Raw genomic sequence first — 22,786 nt, 5'->3', positions numbered from 1 at the left:
AAAATCAACATTATTCATGTTAATATATTTGTAATTCATGAATAAATTTTTTTAGATCTTCTCATTTAAAGTTTCTTATTATTATAATGTATGTCATGTATCCATAAGTGATATTTAATGAGTATACGATAACAGGTCACTAGATAAATATCAATTGTTTCTATAATTTACATTTTTCTTATAAAAATAATGATATATTATTTTCTAAAGTATTATTTTATATTAAAGACAGTTTTACTTCGAACGATGAAAAACGTGGTTTTAGACATCTGACGAAATTAAGTCTATAGATTAGTTTATAAATTAGAAACTAAATTATAGGTCATGATTGAAGGAACTCAAAGTATCGAAAATTAGCCTTAAAAAAATGCACAAGTACATCATAGAATCTAAGAATTTTAATAGGAAGTAACATCATCGATTGCGTTTCTTTACATAATTGAAAGATTGAACATGAGAAGAAATATGAAGTGCGAATATAATTTTATTTCGTCAACGTCGTCAATCATGACGGCTTTACGTTAGGAAATAAATATTACCGTTACGTGAAGTTATTGATAGATTTATTATGACTAACAGTGAAAAAGGCGATTAACATTATGAAAATAAGTATTGCTAAACGGCCAATCAGCGTAATCTACTTACGGTCCTAACAGACCTATACAACAGATCTATAAGTTTTTATAACAATTAGCGACAAAGCATGATAATTGGCTCGTTTCTAGAATGAAAAATAATCGACTACCGCCAATCAGTGTATTCGGCATTACCAACTTGCTGTTGATACCAACATCCCTTTTCTTATTAAAAAATAAAATGTCGGTCGGGTGAAGAGTATACGGGGAGAGAGTATCGTGTATGATACTGAAAATTGATTTAGTTAAATACCGACGAGGACACGTATAAAACGACGAACGCATCAACGTTTGAATCGTGATCGTTAATAACGAATTAGTTTGATCCCCTCTTCCATATTTTTTCCTCATTTCGATGATTAATGAATATCGTTGGTTTTGCATGAAAATTACCATCGGTGCATGTTAATTTATATTTCAATTGAAACAAAAAGTTTCGATTATATGGAAAAAAGAACGACGATAAGGGACAGGTGTGAGGTGAGTAAAAGCATTACGATAAAACTCCCTAGTTATTATCTGCGATCGTAACAAAGTTGGCATGCCTGACATCGTGACCGTTTTGGCTTTTGCTCCTGGCTGCAAATCATTCTTCGCGTACGGCGTCGTTTCAGGAGTGTTCGTAATACGTAATTCTTAGCCCCCCAACTCCCTCCCTTACTCCCCTCTCTTTCTTTTTAACTCGTCTTCACCGGGTAAAGTGGAAAGGGAGAGAGGGTTCTGTTAGTGGCACGCAATACCGAGACACGCACGTGTGACGCTGGACGAGAGCGAGAAGGGCTTCTAGTCGGTAGAGAGAGCAATTATTCGTGGAGATCGGTTGGATAGGAGGTGATTGGTCGAAGCAAAGGCGCGTGCCGCGCCAAGATACACTCCGAAGTGAATGGGCGCGTTTCATCGTCCGCATTTCGGTGTACGGGTTCGTTATTTGATTCGCTATTTGCCTCGGTCCTCTCCTCGGTTCGTCGTGCTGCCGCGCCGTAGGAGCGCGCAGTATGTGCGCAGTGCGCTCCCACCGCGTGCGCGTAGTGTGTCTAACCCCCGCCGACGACTGCCATCTTTGTCAAGTGGGTAACCTTTGTTGATTTGTGTGAAATGTGACGCCGTTGTCGCGAGATAATTGGTGATCGGTGATTAAGCGCGAAGCGCGTGTCGACGCGATAAAGTGTTTAACGATAGTGTTTTCCCTGGAGTATCGTCGTCATCTTGGATACATCATAAATGGAACTATTTTGACCAGGTAAAGAAACAGCAACAGCAGCAATATAGCAGCAATAGCAGTAGCAGCAACAGCAGCAGCGGTAGCAGTAGTAGCAACAGCGGTAGTAGTAGCGGTCGTATAAACAGCAGAAACGTGAGGAGGAGAAGGAGGAGAAAGATGAGGAATCGATGGAGGAGGAGGAGGAGGAGGAGGAAAGGGAAAAGTGCTCGGCATATATGCGACTCGCAGGATGTGCACGTCTTCTCTGTCTTCAGAGAGAGAGAGAGAGAGAGAGAGAGAGAGAGAGAGAGAGAGAGAGAGAGAGAGATGGGGATATTGCCAGAGACAGTTGCCGTCGGCACCGTTGTCGTTATCGTCGTTATTCTGTACATTTTCATTATTATCGTCTTTTTTCCTTATATTCATTGATGAAGATAACGACGACGATGCACTCCAAACGAAATTTCGAGCTCGAGCCGAGGCATTGAAAATTATAGTATGGGAAAACAACCGCGTCATTCTTCGATAATCCGAGGACGCGCGAAAACGCGTGCGAAAAGAGACAGATAGAGAGAGAGAGAGAGAGAGAGCCGTCTCGTATCGTGCCGTGCCTACTCAAGATGGCTGCCCGTCGGGCTTCGAGAACATTGGTCGGCCGTCGCGTAACACGATGCCTTCTTTCGGTCGGAGAGCGGCCGTTGTGTCGTATCATACGTTCGGTCACTTCATGATTCTTCGGTTTTTCTTTAAGGAAAAAAATACTTTGGAAAATGGAAATAGATGGATTCATCGATAAACGTAAAGATCATTTTCGGCTGGCTCGTTAAGCGACGGAATTTTTCTTCAAAAATGAGCACGAGCCGACGGCCGCCGGGAGGCGGTCGATCGTGCGCTCTTTCTCTTTCTCTATCATCTATCTATCTATCTATCTCTATATCTCGCCCTCTCTCTCCCCCTTCCTCCTTCCCTCTTTCTGTCTCCCCCTGTCGCTGGGTTCATCGATTTTTTCACTCTCTACGCTGTCCTGGTTGGCGAGCTCGAAAGTGGACGAAGTGGTGGCCTAGGATAGTCAGTTAGCATTAACAGTTGTATTCGTCCCGTCGTTGTTGTCCTCGTCCTCGTCGTCGTCGACGCGACGGGCGGCGGCAGCAGCAGCTGCTATCTCCATCTCGCTCCCTCTCTGTTGTCTCTATTTCTCTCTCTCTCTTTCTCTCTTTCTTTCTCTCTTGGTCGCTTACTCGCTCTTTCTTTTTCTTTCTCTTGCTCTCCCCTTCTAGCGCGTACGATCTCGCTCAATCCGTCAGCCACTATCGTCGTCGTCGTCGTCGTCGTCGTCGTCGTCGTCGTCGTCGTCGTCGTTGGTTGTCTTGTCATTGTCGTTGTCGCGTTGTACGAGAGGGCCCAACAAGTACGCACAGCTGGCTGTGGAGAGCGGCTTCTCCTTACCCTCGGCCCCATCGTCGCCTCGTTCTTCTCTCTCTCTCTCTCTCTCTCTCTCTCTCTCTCTCGTTTCTCTTCGTTCTCTTATAACTGAACGAGCGAGTCGACGAGTTAAGCGAACGGACAGCGACGGACGCGATCGCTCCTACCACCATGTTCTTCTCTTCGTCTTCTTTTCTTTGGACTAATAAGACAAGGAGACGAGAAAGACGTTGCCTCTCTTTTCCTTTCTCTCTCTCTCCTCTCTCTCTCCCTCCCTCCCTCCCTCCCTCCCTCCCTCCCTCCCTCCCTCCCTCCCTCCCTCCCTCCAACAAAATCGCGAAAGTCCTACAGTTGGTCGTAACATATAAGCATATACATATATATGTATGTACGTGTTGAACGTAGTAACGATGGATCTCTTATTGTCTCTCTGTCTCTCTTTCTCTATGTATATATATATTCCTCTCAATGTCCCGTTTCTTTTCTTTGCTTCGACAACAAAACTCCATTCGATTTCGCGCTTCTCTAGCAAGTCAGCCGAATACGACATATATATATACATACACATGCGTATATATTATATACTTTCTATCCTTTACAAAGTATATATATACATATATTTACACAATATACGATCTTTTCCTTCTGACAACATTCGTCGATTCTTCTTTTTTCCTCGTCATTGCCAATCGTATGACACGCGTCATGTATGCTATATACCATCATGTAAATTCGAAGTGGCATCATTACTTTGAAACAAATTAGGCAATATGTACATCATTTCCATGTTACTACCACTCCCTTTTACTATGACTTCGTCGCTAAGAATTAGCTGTATTTTTTTCGATTAAAATTTCGATAATTTTTCATATATTGTTTTAATCGTGATTTAATTCAAGTTCAATCATCCATATCATTGTACATTTTTTAGTATATATTGATATTATTGTTATTATGTATAATCTCGTTTTACCCGATTGATACGACACATTTTTGATTAAACCAAAGTGTGCTCGTTGAATATCCATTTTCTCGTAAGCTTCCCTACCCTCTCTCTCCCCCCCCCACTCAATCTTTGTATGTGTGTGTGTGGGTGGGTGCGCGCACGCGTGCTTGCTTGCGTGTGTGTGCGGTCATAATCCGTTAAGCTTATAATAGGAAGTTCGTAAAAATAAAATTTAAATTTCGCGGTCCGAAACAAGCTGAAACGAGAAATTCTACAGAATGGCAGATGCGTGGGTGTCAAGCGTGACGTGGTGTTCCGTTCGATTTCCGTCTTTTTTATCATCTTCTAGTCTTGTTCCCACGCTCGAAAAAAGCCCGACCTCGTTGAAATGGCTTGATAGTGTTACGAGGGATGCTTGAAAGAGTCGTCATTATCCGCCTTTCGTCGCTTCTTAATGTGTATCTGTATTTTCTCTCTCTCTCTCTCTCTCTCTCTCTCTCTCTCTCTCTCTCTCTCTCTCTCTCTCTCTCTGTTGGTACGAAGTAATTAGTGCGAATCGTTGAAGTGGTCCGTTAAAACAGAAATACACGATGTATACCAAAATTGTTGAAATCAGCTCCGGTAAACGGCCGATTAAAAAATTTAAGTCAAGGTCGTCAATTCATATTTCAAGTGTTATCTACGACGTCCCGTGAAATATCTTTCGAATGTGTCGGATAGCCTAATCGGTGAATTATTATATACGAGAATTTATTTGCAAATATTAAGTTAGTTCTTTCTAATTAATCACTTATTCATATTTGGAATTTAACTGTCTACATAATCCCAGCTATGCTCAATTGTCTTTAAATTGGAACGTAGAGTCGATGAGAAGTAATACCATTTAATGGTCTAACGAAATCATCGGAGATATAATTTTATACATATATATATTTTCTTTCTGGTCAAAAATGACGTTCATTATCGAATAAATGTCAAATGTAACTAACGAATTCGATTCGATCGTTTTAATTGTTAAAGAATTCGCTAATAATATCCAATGAACGAATGGAATCGGAATTTTTAATAATAAATTTCCTTCTATACTCATTTATTATTTGGATGATAATAGCCTGTTAGAAAATTGATATATCTATTTTAATCGATTATCGTATTTGTAACATCTCTTTATTGATGATATTCCGTGTTAAACGACGAAAAGATTCTTAACATAGATTTTGCACGTTTTGTTTTGATAAAAAAGAAAAAATAGAGAGAGAGAGACATGGGTTTCATTGAATATCTACACAACTTACGCAACTTACTAACGTAAATTTATAATCACGCATTTTTGCAGTCGTTTTTTATCGTTACTAGAGAAACTCTTCTATCTCGCATGTGCGAGCAAGGAACATTGGTCAAGTGTATTGCGTCGCGCTTATAATTTGTCATTCGATGAAGTTACAAAAAAAAAGACGAACTATATCCTTCCGACACAATCATTCGTATGTGATAATACATTCATATAAAATTCATTGCTGAAACTGAATAACTTTTTTTTTCGGGTAAATACGTCTAATAAACTCGATTCTGGTATCGTCCAAATCGAAGTTATTTCTTAATCGGTGCGATTTTTCACATATGTATATATGTATATATATATGTATGTATATATGTATGCATGCATGTATATCTAGTAGATCTTAACAAATGAGATGATTATATTTTTACTTTCGTACGTACATAAATACATGAGATACGATAGCGATATCGAACGATATCGATCGTATTACATAATCAATAATAAAAGTTACATTTATTTATAATATCCCTGATTTCATTTACCTATCGATAATTTCAAAATTTTTTATGCCGCAAGAAGAAATTTTTCTACTTTATGAAGATAGGTAAATACATAGATATATACATATATTAAGAAGAAGAAAAACAAATTTCATGTAAAAGTATTCAATAGAGAGAATGAAATAGAGATGAAATATCCACGTGGCAAGAAAACGGCGCGTAGTTTACTTTGGCATCAAGGATACGAGAGGGAAAGAGATAGAACGAGAGACCGAGAAGAGTAGGAGGGTCGGTTTAAAGTTGCGGTTTTACTACCTCTTTCCCTCCCCTACCTCTATCTCTCTTTCTCTTTTTCTCTCTCTCTCTTCCCTTCTCTCTCTTTTATCAACTTCTGCTTCGTTTCCTCTATTGCCGGCAAAACTCTCTTGAGGAATATTTATTATGGTGCACCCGCGTGCGAAAGCGAGAGAGAGCGAGAGAGACAGAGAGACAAAGTTGATGGCACTGGCCTAGGTCAACTCGTATCGCAGCTGCATCTCGTCTTCCTGTGATTTGCCGTAAACGTTTAGGTCGTTTAGGATTTTTCTAATCAAGAAGCGGGGAAGTGGGACAGCTTTATCCGAAATTATATTTTTTTTTATATTACACAATTTTGTTTCTCTCTTTCTCTTTTTTTTTTTTTATGTCGTCCCTCATACCGATTTCTTTTTTCTCTCTCGACAATTTTGTATTAATTGTGTAATTGTCAATTGTAGATAGTTCATCGTTTCATAATCTCTCTCTCTCTTTTTTTGTTTTTTTTTTTTTGTTTTTTTTTTTTAATGAGAATTTACGATCGTGAAGATTTTGTTATTATAGTTCTTGTCTTGGTTAGATTAACGTTCTTCCCGTGTTATAATATATCGTAGGGTTTGCGAACAAGTTCGAAGTTTAGATCTTGATAAAATGAATACGTTTGTGACATTCGTTGGGTACAATAGTATTTTAACTGTTTCTGAGTGCTTAGAGCATCGGGCCCATGTTACGTAATTGGACGCTGCTGCTTGGAGATCTATCGACATATTGAAACTGGCGCTATCACGTAGCTTTGGCATTTTTCGACATGAATTTAAACAAACGTTTTACACTTTATCACTTTTTCCTATTATTTTTCGACAAGATTTTTTTTTTCAAATACTTGCCACTCACTTAGCCACTCAAACTAGTTAAATAGTATTGATTTTGTATTTGTTTCGCAATTGTGTCTTATGTACGAGGTAACTTCATCGATTTGGCGGGAAAATTTAACTGCTCCTACTTTCAAACTTGATTATCATTAATCGATTTCGTAATAACGTATAGTCATCCTTATGATTGTTTCTGTCTTTTTTTTCTTTTTTCTTTTTTTTTTTAACTATAAAATATGGAAAGATAACGAAAGGAAAAAAAACATTTAAAACGACATTTATTTGACATTTTATGATGACGTTTAGAGAATTGAAAATACGATCATTAAGGTGGAGGAAGACGCAAAAATAAAAAAGAAAAACAAAGAAGTATAAAAAAGATCGTGAGACGTCTCCCGATAAGATCTTCGAGTTTGTGGGTGGTCTTCTGTATAATATTGTAGTTACAGACAACGATAATGCATCCACGATTTGACGATCGAGTTATATCGTGACTTGGAATTACTGATCGCCGTGTATTCTTCCTATCGAAAGTTCTTATGATAATCTATACATAGAGTAGGAACATTGTTTCTTACGATTGGTCATAATATAATGGATTAAAGAGGCGGGGGTTTAGTATTATTTCTTAATGACAAAAAAAGAAACTTCTTTATTACTCATCATAGGTCGATTTTAATATGTAACATTCTTCAATTTCTTAGAACAATTATGTATATATGTAATGTTATATGTTATTATTTATATAGATATAATTATATACATTATTTATATATACAATTATATATCATATAATTATATTATGTAAGAATATAAATAATATATATGTGTATATATAAAAATCATTTCAATGAACTACTATAAACATATTTAGTTTCAAAAAGTCATCGATTTTACATGGAATAACTATTATACATGATCAAGTAAATCTAAGATCCGAACGAATCGCGGGAAAGTAAAACGACGGTAGAGAGAAAGAGAGATAGTGTGTGTGTATTTGTGTTGTGTGTGTTGTGTGTGTTGAATATGAGTCGGTATATCTGGCGTGTATACATAGGTGCGTATGGGAGATTGAATTAGTGAGGCCACGCGTTCGCCTATAGGTTGTTTCGCGTTGCGCAATATGGTTACTCATAATACGTTAGTTCGCGATTTTAAATATTTCTTTCCGTTCTCTATATACTATTTTATTCAACGTATACGTTTTCTTTCTCTAAGGAGGGAAAGAAATTTAAACTCATAGGAGAAAGTCGGAGAAAACTGAGAGATCGTTTTACGAAGAAATTGTTTCGTGCTAGTCTACGATTCGTTAGAATGGCAACCTTTAAAATCCTTTCCTTCGTCCTCGAACCGATACTTTAACCTTTTGAAGGTTAGGTTAGACGATGATGCTTTTCGTCGAGCTTTGGAATCACGAATATTTCGCCGATCGATTGTTAATCGATATAATAGTAGGTATCGGTACATAGGCTAGTCGAGTGAAAGCTGGAGGATAAAGGCTAACGCGTCAAAGAACGTGGGAAAGTGTGAGACACGATCAGAGATCAATACAATGTTGCAATTTATTTTCGATAAAATCCTATTAATAACTATCTTTTCTACATATCATATCTATGCGTGTGTATGTGTGTATTTTTCTTTTTTTAAAAGGAACAAAATTGCGAATGAGAAATTTAAATGAACGAATAACAGTTGGTCATACGATATAAGAAAAACTCGTTTTTATAAATTTATGCTGATTATAATGAAATTTTTACGATACCTCAAAAACTAATCAAAATCGAACATTGTTGTTCATTTACATATTACCTGCTAATTCGAGCAAGACTCGTTTCATATACCAATCGTTTGAGTCTCTCAAATCCTTTTGATCATCGGTCATTTTTACCGAACCGCCGCTATGAATCTCAGATCTTATCTGGATAAAATGTTGGCAATACGTAGAAAGAATTGAACGTTGAACCAATGTGGCGATTTGCGAGATTTTCATCCGTATATTTTTCGTATAAAGTAGCTGCTGCTTTCGTTGTCTTTAGAAGAGTTAACTCGTTGATCGATTGGTTACGAGTTATTTTCAATGTGGCTTTTGACGATTAATATACATGCGATTAATATCAATACATATTTTTACACACACACAATATGCGAATATATATATATATATATATATATTTCTTCTTTTTTTTCCAGTGGGTCTTTACGAGAAATCAATAAATTATAACAAGAAAAAGGGAAAAAAGAAGGAGAAGAACAAGAAGAAAAGAAAAGGTGGACGAGGAGGAGAAGATACGAAAGTGGCCGGTAGTGTGATGGACCTTGCCATCCGCAGGATGTGAAGAATGTCGCGAGCTCGGGACCAAACATTGCCGAGCCTCGATATATAATATATCGCGGGCTCGGAGACAGTCCTCTCCCTCTCCGGTAGCCTGCCCTCCCGGTGGCTTTCCGAGATGGACGAGAGCGAGTCAGCCGACACGTGGTCGGTCTGGTTCCTGGACGCGATACGAAAGATACGTAGCCAGAAACAGAGACCGAGCGTCGAACGAATATGTCACGCAATAAGGCAGCATCACAATTTTCACGAAGAAGAGATCGCGGAACATCTCGAGGTTGCTGTCAAACGGGGCGACGTTCTTAAGATCTTTAACAAGGGTCAATCATCTTACAAGGATCCTGGTGGTTTGCAATCGAAACCATTGAAAGTTGGTAGAGGGACCGATTTAAGCAAGGTTTTAGGCAAGGCTGTGAGGGAGCTTGGCGAGAGAGATGGTTCCAGTTTGAAGAACATCGAGAAGTACATAAGGCAAAGTCATACGGTAGAAGAGGAAGCTGAAGGAGATCTCAGGACAGCTCTGAGACTTTCTGCGAAAAGGGCGGTCGAAAGGGGACTTGTTCTTCAAGACGGTAGGCTCTTCAGACAGCCCGACAGGCCGCCGTACCTCAAGAAACTTGGTAATGCTGAAGGAGCGGCCCATCACAGCCTGTCTCAGGAACCTCCCGCGCCCAAGGTTAGTAATAGTAGTAGTAGTAGTAGTAGTAGTAGTAGTAGTAGTAGTAGTAGTAGTAGTAGTAGTATTAGTAGTAGTATTTTAGTAGTATTTTAGTAGTATTTTAGTAGTATTAGTAGTATTTTAGTAATTTTTAGTAGTATTTTAGTAATTTTTTAGTAGTATTTTAGTAGTATTAGTAGTATTAGTACTTGTAGATTTACGCCTCCTACTCAACTGATGGTACGCGATGTTTTCGTGACCTTGAACTCGACCACTTCATGAAGGGCAACAAGCAGCACGTTCCTTTGCCTTTATACCTCCTCCCTCTTATGTTGTTAACGCTGACGCCTGATACCCCGAGGAGAGAAGTCAGAATTTTAATTTTCATCCAAATCTTCGATTTACCCTGAGTCATGACCACGTTTTTAATGCTCCCTAGAAAATAGGTCAAGGACGATCTGTTAATCTTAAACGCAGTTCATACTCATCTATAGCTTTCAATCACAATTTCGATGGTCATGTGGTTTAGTCCGCCAAATGTCCCTTCCGTTTAAAACACTCTTAGGTGGAGTGCTACGAGAGCACAAGATCAGTGAGACTCTGACCTCTATTCATTGAGTACTGCTATTCATTAGGTTGCGCATGTTTTGTATCTAACATTTTTAAAGCCTGCTTAAACATTCTTCTTCTTAATGGCTATATTTATTTTATCTTCGTAATTAGCAATGCATTGAAACAGTAATTAAATGTGATCACATATTTTTGTAGAAATAGTATGAATCATTGCACGTATTAGCGTTGTTTATCGTAAAGAACGAATTAATATCGAATTTGTATCTCTATCTTAATATTATTATTCACGAATTCAGATTTTTTTGATTCTGTCAAAAGAAAGAGATAATCCCGTTTGTATTTTTGCAAATTTTTTTTCAAGCTAGGATGTGGTAATTATCAATTAACGGGAAAAGAAATTTTATTAATATGTGTGATGTTAAATGATGCTTCTTTTCCTCTCAAAATTTTGGCAAAAAGTATTTCAATTTTAAAATGTAAGTGTAACTCAATTTTTCGTTCAAAATACCGTTGAAATTGTCTTTGTCAAAGTTGCCCTTTACTACTTATGTCACTGACTTCTCGCATGACTCACAAAAGAATTGCTGGCAGCTTTATTCGCTCGTGGTATACTTAAAAGGATACAATGTAAAGCCACTCCAGGAAAAGATCGGCAGGATTATGAAGTTCCTCGATTGACGTGTCATCGCATTGCGAACAGAAATAAATTGAAAATTAAGTTTATTGATATAATGAACGTTAACGGTAGCATAAAAATCCAATGAAATCCCACTGCGAAAGGGTAACGGGTCGATACTTTTTTCGCGGTTGGCGTACCAACTCTCTCTTTCTCTCTCTCTCTCTCTCTCTTTCTCTCTCTCTCTCTCTTTCTCTCTCTCTCTCTCTCTCTTTCTCTCTCTCTCTCTCTCTTTCTCTCTCTCTCTCTCTCTTTCTCTCTCACACACACACAATGGTTGTAAATTCTGTAAGACTCTGGGCATTTGCTTCAGTGTGGTTGATTTTCTGTCTCTTCGAAGCATGCATTGTATCGTATTTCGTTTATAGAACACCTCTTGGTAATCCATATCAATTATGGAGAATTAAATGCTCCCGCAATCGTAACAAAATACGGATCTTATAAAAAAAGAAAAAAAGAAAAAGAAAAAAGCAATAAGAAAAGAAAGAAAGAATATATTTTTACGTTTGAACATATAAGACTTTTAGAAATTAAACGATCACAATGTAGAAATATGATAAAAAATAAAATAAGTAAATAAAAATCGTTTCACATAAATAGTGGTAGAGGCCTTTAGTTTTTGATGCGTAAAACGTCGGGATTATTCGCGTTGCCCGTGGAAGGACGACATAACGCAATGCAATGAACGAAGACGAGGAAGAAACTAAAACAACAAAGATGGCCGAACACAGTGGGCGCGGAGTATCACGCGCGAAGTCTTTACGTGCGAATCAAGCAGGAAAATATTACGCGCTTGTTACCAGTCCTTTCTTCGCGCGGCTGCCCAAGTCACGCCGTATACCCACGCCTCGAGAAGTCTGTTGGCTGAGGGAAGGAAGAATGTATGGAGAATAGTATTGTGTGATGAGGAGGAGAGTTGGCGGGGGCGGCGGTTACGAGGAGTAGGAAAGACGTCGTAGGCCATAGAATCGTTCTATCTCTTTCTGTTTTGAACGAAACTGTTTGCTCGGAGGGAGAGAGAGAGAGAAGGAGGCTGCGGAGAGAGTGGTAGGGAAGAGATAGAGAGAGATGAAAAAAGTATAGAAGAGGAAAAGAGGGGAGCGACGATGCGCTATCTCGACCGACTTCCGGCGAGTTGTTTGTATATCGTTTCTCTTATTGATCCTCTGCGCGCATGGAATCGCTCGACGTTCTCTCTCGTTGTTCTGTTCTGTACTTCTCTCTCTCTTTCTCTTGCTTTCTTCCCCCTCCCTTCCTTTCTTCTCACCTGCTCGCGTGCCCGCCGCAGCGCTCGTGTTTTACGTGTCTCTTCGTCGCAGTGAGCGCGGAGTAATCTCGAAAACAGTGTACGCCGACGCGGGATCGCCAATCGCGGTTCTCCTATCATGCTAGCTTCTTCCTTTCGCCGTAATGCGTCGCTACGTTGCACGCGCTCTCCCTTTCCCGCGCTTTTTTCGACATGAATACATAGGCTTTATTCTTAAAAATGCTTACATTTTTCTTACCTTACTACTGTCGTATTTTGCAATAATTTAAATTGTTATATACGTTCGTATCACGTAAGAACGACATACTTTTCTCCTATATTTCTTTCTTCTTTTTTTTTCTTTTCTCTTTTTTTTTCTTTCCTTCTCTCTTCCTTTCCCTATCTCTTTCTCTTGCTGCAAACGTAACGCACTTGTATATGGCGAAAGAAATTCTTGCGGCTGGAATGCAACTGGCTCCTCGTGCATTAGCGCAAGACAAAATTAAATTTTCGATCGATCGAAGTACTTGTTAGTAACATATACAGCGTGGTCATTACTATTATTAGATATATAACGTGGTAAGAGGGACGTAATTCGATCGACCGGTTGAACGGTACAACGACGGTTATTTGATTCTCCGCGAGCATCTATAGAGCAACAGGTCGTTGGACCGAAAGATGGGAACACGTCACGTGCACTCTCTTTCCGACTGTTACGCATCTACTTATTCCATTGAAATGCAAAGTTGTGAAACTTTGTGAAATAGCACGAAATCATGAAAAACTATTATGTTCTCAACATTATGGATATTTTAGCGTATTTAAGCGATAAAATATTTGTTATAAACATCGTATGTCTTGTCACGTATATAAGCAGAATCATTGAAAATTATCTATAAATTTTATATTTCTTTTTTTTCTAGAAATATTTTTAATTATATAATTCCAAGATAGTATTACAAATCGGCTATAGTATGTTTTTACATAATTTTTATTAAATTCTTTTTTTCTTCTTTTTTCTTTTTTAATTTAACACTAAACATATCTGTGATCATGTTACATATGATTCTCTCTGTATATGTTACAAGATTCTTGAGAGATCGTCAACCTCAAATGTCTCGAGTTCACGACTATTTCCCTCGTCGTGATATTTTCACGCGACTCAAGAGATTGTGATTACTACCTCGATTCGGGCTTCAGGATCTGTCGTAGATCATGCAGTTACGCAATAAAGATAAGATTGCGCGTAAAAAGTGCGTACGCGAGTTTGTTCATCGACCTTTCGCATTTCATTGTTAAGAAAAAGTATTTGCCAGCTGTTTGAATCGCGTGTAACTATGTACATACATGCTCGCGCCTGTGCACACGTCAATGCGTAATACATTTGAATTGCATGCTTGATATCTTTCCGAGTATCGATCGAATTGCACGGTACTCGTTATGTATTTAGAAGCTACTACGGATATGCACCGTTATTTCCAATCGTATTTGTACATATCACAAAAAAATAAATAAATATATGTATGTATATATGTATATATCATCTAGGTTTACACATGGGTTGGGTGCGCATGTTTCTATGTTTGAGTAAAATTCAGAGAGTAATTTACAAATAAATTTATGTTGTAGTTATTATTTTTTTAATTAATTAATTAATTTGTAGACAAATATTCAATATTTTAGCATTTTAATATAACTCTACACGCATATACACTTGTACGCGTATCCTTAGTGTTATATATACGTGCAAAGTCAAGCGTAAAATGCAACATGCGTGACACGTATCATGCCATATGGTCTTTCGGTTTTTCCTGAAGTAGAATAATCTAACCGCTGCTTGATCATGTATTCGCTATTCTTCTGAAATATCTTCATAAGATTACATAAAGTGAGAAAGCACTATCGTTTTCACCTTGCTATAGCCGTTACGTTAGACAAAATCGAGCGAAACGAATGTATTAATTTCCGTTTTTCGCGGGTTAAGAAGCACGAGTAGTGAGAGAAAGGACGATTTAGATATGAGGGAAAGAAATTAATTTGTTATGCGATCTATTTCCATTCCTTGTTTATTTTCGATAAAAATTACTTTCAATAAAAATGTATAAAAATATATAAAGAAAGTATAATAATAATGTATGTAATAAAATTTAATTTCTTCATTTCTGATGATTTTTCAGGTAAATCAATTACTTCGCAATTCATTTTGCTTTTTTATTATATTTTGTTCGAACACTCATTGCAATCTGAAGTTCGTACTAAATTAATTCCACGCGCCAGATACACCTTGAGAATAAGGGGCTTTATGCTTTTAATAAGATGCACCCCTCGTTGTGTCGAACGTGCAAAGGATACGATGTTGGCGCTAGCAGTGGTAGCGAAGGTCATAGTACCGCGATGAGAAAAAGAATACTTTTGTTTTATGATCCAAACTCGTTTGCTTCGCTAGTCTATACAAATACTCGTACCTGTAATCCGACGATATAAACAAATTTACGAAGCCGACGCGAAGTTTACGTTAACGTGCCTTCTTTACGATAAAAAACATGACCTGTAATGATAGTTTTCCCTGACATTGTAGTTGCGTCGTGCAACTATCTTGATTATAATCTTAAGTTCTAATCTCGTAGAAACCATCGTGTCTAGATTAGGTTATTTATAGTGGAAAGACAACGTTGTTATTCTATGATTTATCGTTCGTTCCTGTCTCACCTTCTTAGAGAAAGAGAGAGATTATATTACGTAGTGAAGGGTATATGATAGGTTGCTTACTCTTAACAACCTCGAACGGCCATTTAAGATTGAATTTTCACGTTGACGATGTCATTCAAAAACTCTTTGTATGTATCTTTATAATTGTTATCTTCCCTTCGTAATTTGATCAAGATTTATTTTTTTTTTACAGTTACCGGCTCCGCTTCCAATATGCAGAGAATGTCTTGGTGCGACGGTAGCCAGCAACAATAACAACACCAAGCGTAATAGTATCACCGGTGGCAGCACATCGGAAAAATTGAGCAGGTGTAGCGTTTGCGGTGCAGCGTTACACAATTCCTGCGCACCACCTGAACTTTCGATACTCGTTGATAGGGGTATAACGTGGTCGTGTGACGATTGTTCTCCAACGTGCGCGGGTTGTCAGTTGGATCGAGAGTCCCAGAATTATTTGGTAAAGTGTGCTGGTTGCGTGAAATGTTATCATCCTACCTGTTTGGATCCGGCTTTGGATAAGAAGAATAAGGCACCTTGGAGATGTCGACATTGTCAAACGGCGCATACGCCTGTTTCTAAGGATGATGGAAAGAAGAGCAAGGTGCAAGATTCCTCAACGCTCGAAGATACGCCGACGAGTGCGAGGAAGAGACTTAGCAAGTTACGTGAAAATAGAAAGTAAGTGATCAGAGATTGATTATTTAGATGACTTGTTTGGTTTAATTAGACTTACGATGGAAGGATTTATAGTGGAGATACTGTCAGTGGTGTTGCGTTTTATATCCAAATGTTTTTGTGTTCTCCTTTTGTTGGATCAAAAACTTTCCCATGTATGCTCTTTACTTTCTTTCGTATGTGTCAAGAAATCTGTTGTTAAAAATCTACATCCACATATAAGTTTTTAAATTATTTAACAAATTATCTAGGACTATTTCGTGATAAACCGACACATCAGGAGAGCGTTTGTCACTTGCGATCCTTCCCTTGTTAGTTTGAAATTATAAACGAAAAAAAAATAAGGAGCTAAGAGTTACTGATGGGTTTACCCTTTTGAATAACCGTAGGTCTACTGTATCCAGAAAGAGCTTGACAGCGTCAACCCCGGGCAAGAAAGGAAACTCAGGAGTGGCTCAGGTGGACAGCAGCTCGGACGGTAATGCGGGTGTTGTCTCCCCTCGTCAACTACCTTTGATTCCTTCTCCTTTACCACAACCCCCCACCCCACTCGCAGGCCAGGGTAGGCTGCTCGAAGAAAAGAACGACCGGATTTCCAAGGAAAAACAAAAGTTCTTTAGGCTGAGCATGTTCAACGCGGATCACAACAAATTAAAGCGGGTGGGGGGCGGTGATAAATGTAGACCCTCACAGAACGTTAGTCCTAGGTCGACACGGGGTAACGCGAATTTGAAGAAAGTCGTGCCTAGTAAAAGTGTACCACTATCTAGTAGTAGCAGCAGCAGTAGCAGTGAGGCCAGTGAGAGCGACAGTTCTGATGGGAGTGATAGTACGGACGATGACGAGGAGGAGGAGGAGGGTAATAGTTCAAGCGAATCCAGCGGCTCGTCTTCCTCGGAAGAGAGCCGGGAGGAAGAGCAGAACGAAACGCCGAAACCAAAGGGCCCCTTTTCTTGTGATCTTAGCGAGGATAAACCTTGGGGCTTCGCCGCGGCTGCTGCCAAGTTGAACACGGAATCTCCTTTCTTTAGCAATATCAACAACACTTTCGGTGCGCCTTTACCTAAACTCGATGTAAGCAATACACCAACCTTCGGTATTCATATACAGCCTGCCGCTATTCTGGACGGTACAAAGAAGCAGAAAAATGTGACAAATAGTTTCGCGAGTATGGATAGTAAAATAAAGCCCGGAGCTGGTCAGCTAAAAAGCCTCTTCGACGGACTAAGTCATTTCTTTTCAGCTCCCACTAATAGTAGAGCGAGGACAGGTGCTCAGGTACCGAATTACGCACCCGGCAGAAGGAAAAGGTCCAACACCGACGATGGGAATAAAGCGAACAAAGTATTTAAAACTAGTGCGGGACAAAGAGGCAAGCGGGAAGACTCACCTGATGCTAGGAACAAGTCGAAAGAACGGAGAAAGATCGAGGACAGCAACGAGGAAGTGGTATCGAGAACTCCGAGACCGGGTATTTTTGTACCTTCAAATGAAAGCTTGTTCGGCTCTATGAACAATAATGAGAAACCACCGAAAATGACTCCCTCAAATTTGGTTAAAACCGCGGTTAACAGTAAAAGGCACGAGCATGAAAGAAGAAAATTAATGAAAGACGATACGTCTTTGGTAAAGTGTGCTGACGCTGATTTGTCCTCACCATCGTCATCGCCGTCTTCTTTGATGAAACACGAACAGCAACAGTTACACTCGCGAAAGAAAGAAAAGGTCACGGAGGCGGCAGCTCAGTCACGCCACCCTGCGCCCGCTACTCCGAAATCCGGCCTGTGCTCCGATTCCCTCGTCAAATCTAATCCTAACCTTAAACCTAATCCACGAGCCTGTACTAGCGCCATCACCACCAACACCACCACGACACCCCGCGCGACACCCTGCTCCACCAGGAAGGGTAAGAGTCTACCCCATCCATTCACAATTCCTAACCTCGATGATGCACCCAAGTCGCAATGAAGACTTCCCTCTAATCTAATCCTCGCTCACCACCACGTGGATGTGTTGGCGGTGTGGTGTGGTATGATGTGTGTGTACACGTGCGTCCGATGAGCGTAGCTTCTTTCAATGTAACACGAATACTCCGGCTCTAGAGCTTTTCTGTTTTATTCACATTCATATGTATATATATATACATAAATACACAACACAAAACACACACACACACACACACACACATATATATATTTATTTATTTATACATACACATATCTGTATCATAAATTTACACAACTTTCATTTTAATCATTTCACCATTCTTTAGTGACCCATTTGTCGACGAATCCTTTAATAGTGTTTCTTTAACATCTGATGTAAAATCAATGGAAGCAGGTTCTATATGTGGCATTGCTCCCGAGAAGATGGGACATTTATATACAAACTTATCATTTTAACTGGTTTCCATTAGTTTTACAATATTTATACGATCACTGTGATGCATGTTGTTAATATTATCGTTCAAGACTGGCACATTATGATTACTCATCCCGAAAAGATATAACACGCGATTAAATGCATGCGTAAGTGTACACGGCAACACACGTGTAACACGTGTATCTTCCGCAACTTTATATGATACTTTTATTATTTTGGTTCATAAGTACATAATTTTTTAAGTTTTATTCGAAATACAATCTAATGAATGCTCGTTTCTTTTAAAATCGTGATTATTCTGAAAGAAGTTATATCGGAAAATTATTCTTATGCTATTTTAACTATAAATGGTATAGTATCATATAAAAAATATGCTATTATCCTTGTACAAATTGATGCTTCATCGAACCTTATCAGAGTCTCCGACTTCGATCCTTTTTCCTTATATCCTGGCAATAAATATGGAAATAATTATAACAAACAGATTACAGGGCGAAGAAAGATTTTATTTGGTGGCATATCTCACTCAGCAGCCGTCTTAAATCGCTCAAACTGATGCCTACCTGCTGCTGCTGACATTAAGCAGGCACTGTTGCTGTAACTCACCGATCCAAGTTATAAAATTATCCCTGCAATATAAAAGCCAAGTTTAATAATCTGCCAACACATCCCATAAAACCTATCTTAAAGCTTTGCTGTTAAAAAGACTACTGACAATATTAACAGAAATTACATCAGTTTGTCGCAGCTTTTATTACCGCCTGAGATTCCTTATGCCACTGGTCAAACCTCTGCTTGCCAATTAAATCCATTTTTATCGATTTACAGTATTAAATTATAAATATCTCAGACGATTTAAATCCTTCCATATATTCTTTTAATGTGTAAATATGATAGTATCTAATGTTTTGCAAAGGTTTCTTCGGGGGTTTTAAATGTTATTAACTTTTTATTATTTCTCACAGATTATTGTTCTAACATGAGGTTATACATTTCGAAATTATTGTACGTAGATACGTATTAAAACTACAAATACAAGAAACATTATCGCATTTGGCTAAGATGATTTTCACGTATTAATTATATAAATTGGTATATATAATGTGTATGTATTTTGACTAAGAAGGACGAAATTTATCGAACATATATCATTAATCGTAACATTATCGTTCATAGCATTATTGTTTTATGTGGGTTTTGTTTGGTTATCAATCTGAATTCAATAGATATCTCGTTATAATAATTCCTGTACTGTTCTTGTTTTATCTAAAATAATTTTTGATGTTAACTAAAAAGAAATTTCATATATTTTCTTTTACAGATGAACCGGTCGTACCCCAAACTTTACCACCTGGAGTGACACAAAAAGATGTAGAATTATTCAAAGAAGCTCGCGACAGGGCGGCACGCTTGACAGTAACCAACGGCGACGATGAGGAACCTTTGTCTATTCATGTCACAGGTGGCACAAGTAGCAACAATACACGTAATCCAGCAGCCATTGTTTTTGGACGTTATGAAGTAGAAACATGGTACTCCAGTCCGTTCCCTCAAGAATACGCAAGATTACCAAAATTATTCTTTTGCGAATTTTGTTTGAAGTACACGAAAAGTCGTGCTGTCTTAGACAGGCATATGGATAAGTGTCAATGGAGGCATCCACCTGCTACAGAAATTTATAGGTGCAATGGATTGTCTGTATTTGAGGTACACGAGAACGATTTTGTAAAGAAACTATAAAAATAATTTAATTGTTAATATATTATTTCTAACGTAATTATCATTTTGATATGTTGCAGATCGATGGGAATGTCAACAAGATTTACTGTCAAAACTTGTGTTTGTTGGCAAAATTATTTTTAGATCACAAAACTCTTTATTATGATGTAGAACCCTTTTTATTTTACGCTGTAACGAAGAATGACAAATATGGCTGTCATTTAATAGGATATTTCAGTAAGGAGAAACACTGTCCTGCCCAAAGGTATAATGTCTCTTGCATTATGACGTTGCCGCAATACCAAAGGCAGGGCTTTGGCAGATTTCTCATTGAATTCAGTTATCTTTTGTCCAAAGTCGAAGGAATTCCTGGTACCCCGGAAAAACCACTATCTGATCTTGGGCGTGTATCGTACCATTCTTTTTGGAAAAGCGTTGTACTTGAGTATTTAGATGCACATAGGAGTGCAACTGAAGTAAGAATAGGTGATATAACAAAAGAGACTGGTGTGTCAGCTCACGATATTGCTATGGCAATGCAATTATTAGGATTTATTAAAACGGTTCATTTGCCTGGCGAAGGAAATTCTAAAATCGCTATTGTAGTCGATTGGAGTAAAGTTGACTCACATATGACAAAAGTACGAAAAAGTTCCCGTATCAGACTCGATCCAGATTGTTTACGATGGATACCATTACTAACACAAATACCTAATCCTTATCAAAGTCCCGAAGAAAGCGGTGATGCCAGTTCAGAAGCTTCTCCAACCGTAGAACCTAAACCTGTACCAACGATTGTTGAGAAAATACAGAGGGTAAAAATAAAGAAGAAACCACGGGGTAGAAGAATAGGACAGCGAAAATCATCTCCTTTAAAACCAAAGACACCAGTAAGATCAAGTCAACAGAAAGAGGTTGCAAAGGATGGAAAAGAAGGAGAAGAATCTAAAGTGCCTAAAGAATCAAAGGTGACAAATGATATTATGGAAGAAAAAGAAACGAAAGAACAAGATCAAGATAATAATCAAAGTAGTAATACTGGCATAGAAATTGAAAAAACTTCAGCGGAAATGGAAGGTAAAAGTGTTGTATCGACGCCAAGAAATGTACGAGGAGGTAACGTTTCAAAAAACACTAATACGTCATCTATATCGAAAGTAACACCAGCTTCGGCGATATCAAGAAGAAGAATTCGGGTAGCAAAGACCGCTGCCGTAGAAACACCGACAACCACGCCTTTAAGAAAACGAAAACATTCCGAAAAAGTGGAAACCGAAGAAAAGGAGGAAAAGTCTGAAATAAGTTCTAGAAAAAGGACTCGAGAATCATTAAGAGAAAAAGAACGGGAAAAAGAACGTGAACGGGATAAAGAGAAAGATAAAGAAAAATCGAAAGAGAAAGACAAATCTAAAGATAAAGATACTCAAAAGGAAAAACTTGTGGAAACAAGAAAAACACCTCCGAAGGTAGTAACACCAACGCCATCAATCAATCAAAAGCCTGCAAAAAAACAATGTAAAGTCGACGACATTTTATTAAAAGTAACTAGTAGGCAGACTAAATGTTTACAAGCCAAGCAAACGAAAGAGAAAAAGATGTCGGAAGAGAGTGAGTGTAATGGAAAACAAGATACAAAAGAGGTTGCTAAGACATCCTCGATATCAAGGCGTGGGAGAGCAAAAGCGGCGGTAGTGGAGACACTAAAAATGCCACAACTAAAACCAGAACCACCTGCAAAAGATAGAGCTGAAAGTCCTGTTATACCACCGCCATCTCTGTCTCCTCCTCCCGACGACATAAAAAATACATCTTTTACAGATAAGCAATTGCTTTTACCGGAGCTACTACCGGGAAAAATAAGCGATAAAGAGGATAGTAAGCTTGAAACGACAGAAGACAATGCGATTCCAATTACGACGGAATCGGAAGTAACATCTGCAAGCCCAGGAGAGTACGAAGGTGGAGACGAAGACGAAGGTGAAGAAGAAGATGAAGAAGAAGTACCTGCACCAAGATCACAATCTGTAGCACAATTTGCAAGTGAATTGGAGAACACGTCGAAAGAACGAAGCGAAGATTTGGACCAAGTTGGTGAAAGCGACGATAATCAGGATAAGAAAAAACCTTGTTTATCAAACGTAGAGCCTGAACTACCAGTTGTTGGAGATCAAGAAGATATTTTAAAAGTACAGGAAAAAGGCTCTGACATAGGTAAGGCTGTTGATTGTGTGGAGTCATCTAAATTGGTACCTGAAGTCTCTTTATTAAAAGAAGACGAAGTTAAGAAGTCAGAAGTTTCCACGCAAGAAAAAGATATTTCTAAAGAAGAAACAATGGTTTACGAACCATCTGGTGATTCAAAAGAAGACGATACAACTCATTTAAAACCAGAAATATCTCCTTCTACGCCTACAGAGAAGAAGGAACCTTTTTCAACTCCAAATGTAGCTTCTCCAGAAGTGCAACCTCATACTCCACAGGAGAAGCTTATATCGATCACGGAACAACAAGATACGTTACAATTACAAAATCAATCCGAAGAGTTGAAACAGCATTCACCGGAGAGTGGTAAGACAACACCACATCTCGAAAATCCTGGTTCAGTAAAAAGAACACCACCTTCGCAACCGGACTTACCTTCCATGGGTGTATACACACCTGATT

At 38.5% G+C, this 22,786-nt stretch overlaps 1 protein-coding gene across 3 annotated transcripts in view; it reads left to right on the top strand.

Annotated features, from left to right (window-relative positions):
- Positions 1 to 185: 185 nt before the first annotated feature.
- The window catches only part of LOC124427279 (histone acetyltransferase KAT6B), a 25,701-nt gene continuing 3,100 nt past the window's right edge, over positions 186 to 22,786 (top strand). The window contains exons 1-6 of one of the 3 annotated variants that reach the window (XM_046969960.1): positions 186 to 1,115; positions 9,343 to 10,160; positions 15,540 to 16,024; positions 16,411 to 17,927; positions 19,725 to 20,110; positions 20,203 to 22,786. The exon at positions 20,203 to 22,786 is cut by the window's right edge and continues 3,100 nt beyond it. In XM_046969960.1, coding sequence (XP_046825916.1) covers positions 9,603 to 10,160; positions 15,540 to 16,024; positions 16,411 to 17,927; positions 19,725 to 20,110; positions 20,203 to 22,786 — 5,530 coding nt within the window. In that variant the 5' untranslated portion in view covers positions 186 to 1,115; positions 9,343 to 9,602. Of the gene's footprint in view, positions 1,876 to 9,342; positions 10,161 to 15,539; positions 16,025 to 16,410; positions 17,928 to 19,724; positions 20,111 to 20,202 lie in introns of all 3 variants that reach the window. The other 2 variants (XM_046969961.1, XM_046969959.1) reach the window with 2 other exon arrangements.

Source organism: Vespa crabro, chromosome 10, assembly GCF_910589235.1.
Source record: "Vespa crabro chromosome 10, iyVesCrab1.2, whole genome shotgun sequence".
Lineage (NCBI taxonomy): Eukaryota > Metazoa > Arthropoda > Insecta > Hymenoptera > Vespidae > Vespa > Vespa crabro.
This window is presented reverse-complemented; position numbering and strand designations above follow the sequence as displayed.